Genomic DNA, 8,325 nt, shown 5'->3' on the forward strand with positions numbered 1-8,325 from the left:
AGCAGTAGTAGTAGTGGTAGTAGTAAGTAGTAGCAGTAATACCGGCATTTGAAGTTGGTAGCAGTAGTAGTATAGCATGAATAGTAGTAATAGCAGCAGTGATACTGCCGCTTGCAAGGTCGTTAGAATAGTAGTATAGCATTAGTAGTAGTAGTAGTGGCAGTAGTAGCCGTAGTAGTAGTGGTAGTAGTAGTAGTAGGAATTCTGCCGTTTTCGAGGTGGTAACAGTAGTAGTGCAGTATACGCAGACTAGATCAGCAGCGATGACATGAGCAGGAGGGTCGCTTATAGCCGTAGCAGGGATGATATTCATAATTATCAACAACATCAACATTAACAACAATCATAGTAAGGAAGAAATATCGACTAGGATAGAAAAGGGCTTGATTAATATTGATAAAGAGATAGAAGTTTATATTATCGCGTTTGTATACTTTTTGTTTGTCAGTGATTTTCTTTTGATTTTGTTTTTTCTATAGGCTCTCCATGTGCAAAGGAGAAGCAGCGGAAAGGTGTGGACGTCGCAACGACGTCTACGACTTGCGTAGACCATGGTAATAATACTCGCGGCTCTATAGTCTCTAAGATGGAGCAAAAGAAGGAGGAAACGAAGGAGGAAACGGAGAAAAAGAAAGAAGAGGAGTCCTCTTCACGCAGCAGTATGTCTGCAACGCATGTTGCTGCTGCTGCAGAGAAGAAGAAGGAAGAAGAAGAAAAGATTACACCAAAGAAGGAGCAACAAGAAGAGGAGGAGGAGGAGACGACTAAGACGAAGAAGGAGGAGGGAGAAGGGAAGATTCCAAAGACGAAAGAGGAAGGGAAAGATAATGAGAGCGAGAGGGGTAACTTTTTGTTTCCAAGTTGTGTACATAAAAAACTCGGAGAGGCACTCCAATTGAATATGTTGTGCTACTGTCTGACAACATTAACAGCAGAAGAAGAAAAACGTGTGCGAAGTCTTTTGTCTGAAGCTGCGTACTGGACAGCCGACCCGCAGAAGGCAGAGGAATTCGAGAGGAAACGCGTTGCTGAGGCACGCGAGAAGGACGCTGGTGCGGAAGGAGGTGATGTCGAATCTGTTATGAAAAGTCTTGTGCAGCGAAAAATTGAAGGCAGAATTTCTTCCCCTCCAGATTTGCTGCTTCCTCTTCTTCCTTTTCAGGAAGAAGGGGTCTGGTGGATGTGCACACAGGAGAGGTCCGAAGTACGTGGAGGGATACTTGCTGATGAAATGGGTAAGTTCTTTTTTCTTCTTTTCCTTCTTCTTCTTTTTCTTGTTTTTCTGCTGTCTTCGCCTTCACATATAGATCGCATTGTAATATGTGTACACGTAATTCTATGGATCTCATTGGAGTATGTGTTTACGTGGCTTACGAAGATTATCTACCAGTTTGCATTTATCTCAACACATACGTGTACACATATGTAGAGTGGTGTACCTCAGTATATATATATAGTAGGTGTGTACGCACTGCACGATGGGGAGGAGGAGGGGCACTGCGTACGTCCAGAGAGTAGAATTACGAATAACGTGTGATAGTCATAATTAATAACGTGTAATAGTCATTACTGAAACATTTCTGTAATCACAAATACGTGAGAGGTGGGAGGAAAATGCTTGTACATGAAACTTCGTTTTTGTTACTCTGTTATTGTTGATTCACACTTCAGTATGTTCATACATCATCATATAAACCCTCTAATTTGTTCATAACGCCCATATTTGAATACATCTATGCATATACATATATATGTGTTATATATATACATGTATATATATATATAACACGTGGTCTATATACAATTAAATATGTAGTATAGACAACACATACATACGTCAATATAAGTAGTATATGTGAAAAGAATATACATATATGTAGGTAGTATATATATACATACATATGTATATAAGTAGTATGTGTGAGAAATATATACGTATATGTAGGTTATATACATCTTACATACATACATATATACTTATATATAAGTTACCTATACTCTATATACATACATATATGTATAGATATGACTAGTATATGTGACAAATATACACATATGTATAGGTAGCATATATAAATATATATATATATATATACACATCTATATATATATATATAGCACATATATATAGGTTGTATCTATAACACATATATGCGTATGTGTAGGTAGTAGATATACCACTTATCTATGTGTACACTGAAAGCATGTATCACATATACATATATATATATATATCTATATATATATATATATGCGTTTCTGTATTTTTTGTGTGTACATACACAAGTACACATAATACATACATATATGCATATATATATATATATATATATATGCATACATGTATATATATATGTATACTCGAAACGGGAGACGTAATATACATATATATATGTGTATATGTATATCGACGGATTCGTGTTGCATGCTGTGCGTGGTAGTGGTATACGAAAAAGTGCGGTAATAAAGGTAGAAGCGCTCAGAAGTGTCTTTGCATGATACAAGCAACAGCTTCAATTGAAAGTGAAGGAGAGAGAGCGTATCTATAAAGAAAGGACGTAAAGGCTATCACAGCACCCCCCGTGACTGTTCTAATAAATTCCTTGATTGCTAGTACACTGACCCGGCAGCTCTTACAATGGCACTCTTGCAAGTTATATTAACGTACGACGGCTATACAGTCCCACAACTATTAACGTATCATAGCTAATACTGTACCACAGCCAATACTGTACCACAGCTATTTACAGTACGACGGCTATTATAGTATCACAGCTAGTAGAGTCCCTAAGCTATCAAACTATTACAGCTAATACTGCACCACAATTAATACTGTACCACAGCTAATACTGTACCACAGCTAATGCTGTACCCCAGCTAATACTGTACCCCAGCTAATACTGCACCCCAGCTAATACTATACCACAGCTATTACAGTACGACGGCTATTAGAGTATCACAGCTATCAGAGTACCACAGCTATCACAGTATTACAGCTGTAAGAGGACCACAGCTATTACAATACCACTGCTATTACAGTATCACAGCTATTACAGTACCACTGCCACTAAAGTATTACAGCTAATACTCTACATAGCTGATGCTGTACCACAGCTATTACAGTATTACAGCTAATACTCTACCATAGCTGATAAGGTACCACAGCTATTACAGTATTACAGCTAATACTGTACCACAGCTATAACAGTACGACGGCTATTATAATATCACAGCTATTAGAGTATCACAGCTATCAAAATATTACAGCTATGACAGTACCATAGCTACTAAAGTATTACAGCTATTACTGTACCACAGCTAATACTGTACCACAGCTAAAACTGTACCACAGCTAAAACTGTACCACAGCTAAAACTGTACCACAGCTATTTTACTACCATAGCTATCATACTACCACAGCTATTACAATACCACAGCTACTACAGTACCACAACTATTGAGGTATTACAGCTATTACAGTACCACAGCTATCAAAATATTACAGCTATGACAGTACCATAGCTACTAAAGTATTACAGCTATTACTGTACCACAGCTAATACTGTACCACAGCTAAAACTGTACCACAGCTAAAACTGTACCACAGCTAAAACTGTACCACAGCTAATACTGTATCACAGCTAATACTGTACCACAGCTATTACAGTACCACAGCTAATACTGTACCACAGCTATTACAGTACCACAGCTATTACAGTACCACAGCTAATACTGTACCACAGCTATTACAGTAGCCACAGCTATTACAGTATTGTAGTGAAGGCCAACAGCTATTATAGTGAAACCTTTGGTAGCTTGATAATAACGTCCAGAATGTATTTAGATTTGCTTCTGAAAAAACTTTTATGATGAATTCTCTAACTTTGAATAGAATTCTTTTTCAACAGCTCATATAAGTACCCTTAAGCATATAATAGCAGTTATAATAACTCACGACAGAAAAAGCAATTAGAATTCTCCCCGAGAGCTCTTATTGTAAACGTCTCTCCTACAGCCACTACAGTAACCCACGAGAGCTATTCTAATGGCTCTCTGCGCCAGGACTTCACGCATTCTCTTTTCATAATCATTATTGTAATGGCCTCCCCCCCTCCTATATTTGATATAAAAATATTCGTTAATCGCTATTATTGCATACTCTGCCAGTGACTACTACACACTACCCCTGCTGCTGCTATTGAAATGACCGTCTTCCACCTATTCAGTTGCTCTTCCAAGAACTATCATAACAATCTTTAACAACCCCGATCGCTGCTATACTGACCTTTCTTCCGATCAATATCATACTGACCTTCCCCCGATCGCTATTATAGTGACCTTCCGTTCTATCGATGTCATACTGACATTTCCCCAATCGCTATTATAGCGACCTTTCCCCCGTTTGCTACTATACTGGACTTTCTCTCGCTACTATGCTGATCTCTAACAGCAAGTAGAATGCTCTCCCGTAGCTACTCTAGTGAAGCCTCTAACAGCTCTTATGATAATGGAGACAGCTTTCAGAGTTCTCTTCTAGCAACTATTATAAAGACCTTTGACAGCTAGTATAATGGTTCCCCCTTCGAATATCGTATTTCCTCCGAACGGCGAATATCATAACCCTCCAATAGCTCTCTCTCATTTTGAAGAGGCGCCCGTCAGGTGTCCGCGTAACACGAAAGACTTGCCCTCCTCGCCTCTCCCCCACACGTTTTCTGATGACTTTTGAATAAACAGCCACACTTTAATAGTCTTCATTTGCTGTGACCCCAAGGCGGGCCTCAGTATCAAAAGAACGAACAGAGAAAGACCACAAAACAAGGTGTACTCTTGGGGATTCTTTTATCTTCAGTCATTGTTTACGGGATTGCCTCTCTCTATAAATGTATACATATATATTCGTATATATATGTGTATGTACATATATATGCATATATATATATACATATGTATGTATATGTACATATATATGTATATATATATGCATATATATGTACATATATATATATATATATATACATGTATATATATATACATATATATATATATATATACATATATATAGCGACGTGACTGCCGTGTGTGGTGTGTTTTGTGCGCATCATGTTGTGGTCTATTTAGGCATGGGGAAGACCATTCAGGTTATTGCGTTGTTGTTAGCGAACCCCCTACCCAAACTTCCTAGACACTTAATACCTGCACATCCGGCTATCACTGCAGCAGGAAGCAATACATCTAGACAATTTCCCAGGCTTGGGCAGACACTGATCATCACACCTCTCGCTTCCCTACTGCAGTGGAAGGGGGAGCTCGAGCGATTTGTACGTCCAGGACGTCTCTCCGTGTTGGTGTATCACGGCGCTTTTCGCAAAGACCTCCTGAGGGGGGAAGACGCACTGGAGAAGTACGATGTCATTCTCACGACCTATCAGACCGTCGAGCAGGATTTTCGCAGAGAAACCAATAAGCACAAACGTCTTTGCAAGGTGAGCTTTCTCTCTAGTTCGTGGTTATCTAGTTCGTGCGTGCTAGTCGTACGTTCGTACTCTCTCTTTCAGTGCACTGCTTTCCTCTACTGCTCTTCGGAATGCTACAACACATAAAGATCACCTCATATTGAAAACTATATATATATACTTTTCTGTACCAGAAAGGTTATATATATATCTGTCTAGATGATTATTTCTCGATGTGTGTGTCTATGTTACAATGGCCTCCGGTTATATTTATATATATATATATGTATACTTGTGTGTGTGTGTGGTGGACCAACGGGAAAGGGCGGGGGGCAAATACATGGTTTGAAGAAGAAGAAACAGTAGTAGTAGTACTTTTCATGATATACCTTGATGTGTACTACCTTTGTATGTTTGTTTGGTACATCTTTCCCGTGCTATATATATATATATATACGTGCATGTGTGTGTGTGTGTACGCAGAGAGCTTCGACTCCGCGTGTGTGTGTATGTGTGTGTTTGCATGTGTATGTGTATATGCGTGGTCTGTGGTGTTGCAGGGGCGTTGGGAGATGTGTAGAGGAGTATTCTTGCTGAACAAATGTCGTTGTAGTAACCTGCGTTTTTCTCAAATATACTTCTCCACGTGTACACATATATATATATATATATATATACACCTGTACGTGTATGTAGATACATGTCTCTCAACCTATATATGTGTGTAGATATACATGTCTGTGTGTGTGTCTGTGTGAAAATGTGAGTGTGGGTGTCTTTTTTTTCCTCTCTCTTTCTCTCTTTCTCTCTCGTTTTGCTCTCGTGTTCCCTCCTTCCCTTGCACTTTCTGTGGGACTTCACATTTTGTGCACGAATACATTTGTGTCTGTGTGCAGTACTGTGGTCGCCTCTTTCTTCCGGACAAATTAGCCATTCATCAGAGATACTTTTGTGGCCCGGAAGCAGAACGCACAGCAAAGCAGAGACTAACAGCAAGAAAACAAGGAACGCAGAGAGCCATGGAAACATTACGTATCACTACTCCCCTCAAGACACCTAACCCCACAACAAAAGTAGCAGCAGGAAAAGCAGCAGCAGCAGCAGGAGCGATGGATGCATTTCCGGCGTCTATGTTCTCAACAGAGAAAGAGCAACAAGAAGAGGAGGAGGAGAAGGAGCTACAGCAGCAGCAGCATCAAATGGGAGGTCCGAAGAAGAGGAAGGGAAGAGGGGCAGGAAAAGAAGGAGGAAGAATGAGAAAGAATGAGTATCCAAGATTTAGTGGAAGTAAAGCCACTACAAGTTCGCGTGATCGTCAGGAATCAGTGTCTGACGAAGAAGGAGAAGAGGAAGCAGAAGGAGATCTGCGAGATGTTCCTAGTAACAAACAATCTACTACTAGTACTATTAGTACTAGTACTGCTACTTCGAGGACGACTGTTCGTGACGATAATGGGACTGAAAAAAAGAAGGGGAGCAAAAGAAGAGGGAAGACACAAAAAACAGCCTCAACAACGATATCAGAGAGGGAAAGTAGCGAGCAAGACATGAAGTAAGGAGAGGGCAAGTGAGAAAACCGGAAATAACCGCAGATGAAACAGAAGGGGGAGAGGTGGAAGACAAAGAGGATGATGAGGGTATGCATAATAGTAGTAGTAGCGCTCATCAAAGCAAAGGAAAGAAAAGGATAAAGAAGACTAATGATTATAAAACTGCACTTGCTTCCTCTGTAATAGCCTCTTCTTCGTCTTCTTCTTTGTCGTCCTCCGCTTCTTCTTCAGCTGCAACTGTCTTGCCTACCCCTTCGAATGTATTGCGGGAGCTATGCAAGAAGCAAACAGAGATCTAAGTGAAGTGCAAGCGTCTTGGGTGTTGCCGAGGCCATTACGTTTCATGCGTAGACATCTTCCTCCTCCTCCTTCTTCTTCTCTTGCTTACATCTTCGCCTCCTCCTCTTGGTGGAGTGCGTTCTTATCTGACATCTTCTTCTTCTTCGTCTACTCCTCCTACTGCTCTTACCACTACTAATAGTACTCTGTCATCTAAACCGAGTGCTTCGTCGTCATCAGTTGGTCCTGCTCTTAAGAGACAGAAGAAAGAGAACGACGGGAAGAAGCAAATGACAAAGGAGGAAAAAGAAGAAGAAGAAGAAGAAAACGAAGAGAAAGAGGCAGAGGATTCAAGTTGTAGCAACACTGGCAAGGAGGACGAGGCGAAGAAGAAGAAGAAGAGCAAACAAGAACAACTCAAAGGGAGGGTTTCTGGTGGTGGAGGAGAAAATGTTAAAGAGCTCTCAAAGAAAAGCTCGAGGTCTAGTAAGGGAAGAAAAGAAAAAGAAGATCTGAAGAAGAGGAGGAAGAAAACGAGAGTTCTGCAGATGAGGTAATAGAAGAAGATGATAATGTAAGTACTGCTGTTGCTGCTGCTGCAGCAGCATGTTTTCACATGGGATTCGATAGAGACGAGTCACTAGCAGCAGCTATGGTAGCAAATGGCTGCATAGAGGAAGCGGTTCGAATGCTCACGGAATCTAAAGTCAAGACTTCTTCTTCTTTTTCTTTACCTTCCAGTAATGGAAGAAAGGTCTTCTCCACTGCTTCACATGAAGATGCCGGTCGTGGAAGAAAAGGCTGTAAGGACGCACCTGCTGGAGCATGCACTTCAAATACCAATACCTCCTCCCTGCCAGCTGAAATATATGTAATTGATGATAATTCAGAGGCAGAAGGTGATAGCTCGGAGGGAGGTGAAAAGGCTTATAATAATACGAGTAATAGTAATAAGAGATGTACTAGTAGTAGTAGTAGTGGTAGGAGTGGTGAAAAGAGTAAGTCGCGAACTCAATACGGAGAGCGAAATCTACAGAGAC

General features: G+C 40.3%; 1 protein-coding gene across 1 annotated transcript; it reads left to right on the top strand.

The window, feature by feature from the left end:
- The first annotated feature begins 302 nt into the window (after positions 1-302).
- Positions 303-7,484, top strand: LOC131479355 (uncharacterized). The gene is given in 7 exon segments (XM_058659910.1): positions 303-348; positions 480-659; positions 933-1,235; positions 5,122-5,486; positions 6,353-6,529; positions 7,069-7,276; positions 7,279-7,484. Coding segments are annotated over 7 exon segments (1,485 nt in total).
- Positions 7,485-8,325: the final 841 nt, after the last annotated feature.

Source organism: Ochotona princeps, unplaced genomic scaffold, assembly GCF_030435755.1.
Source record: "Ochotona princeps isolate mOchPri1 unplaced genomic scaffold, mOchPri1.hap1 HAP1_SCAFFOLD_2827, whole genome shotgun sequence".
In the NCBI taxonomy this organism is placed as follows: Eukaryota; Metazoa; Chordata; class Mammalia; order Lagomorpha; family Ochotonidae; genus Ochotona; species Ochotona princeps.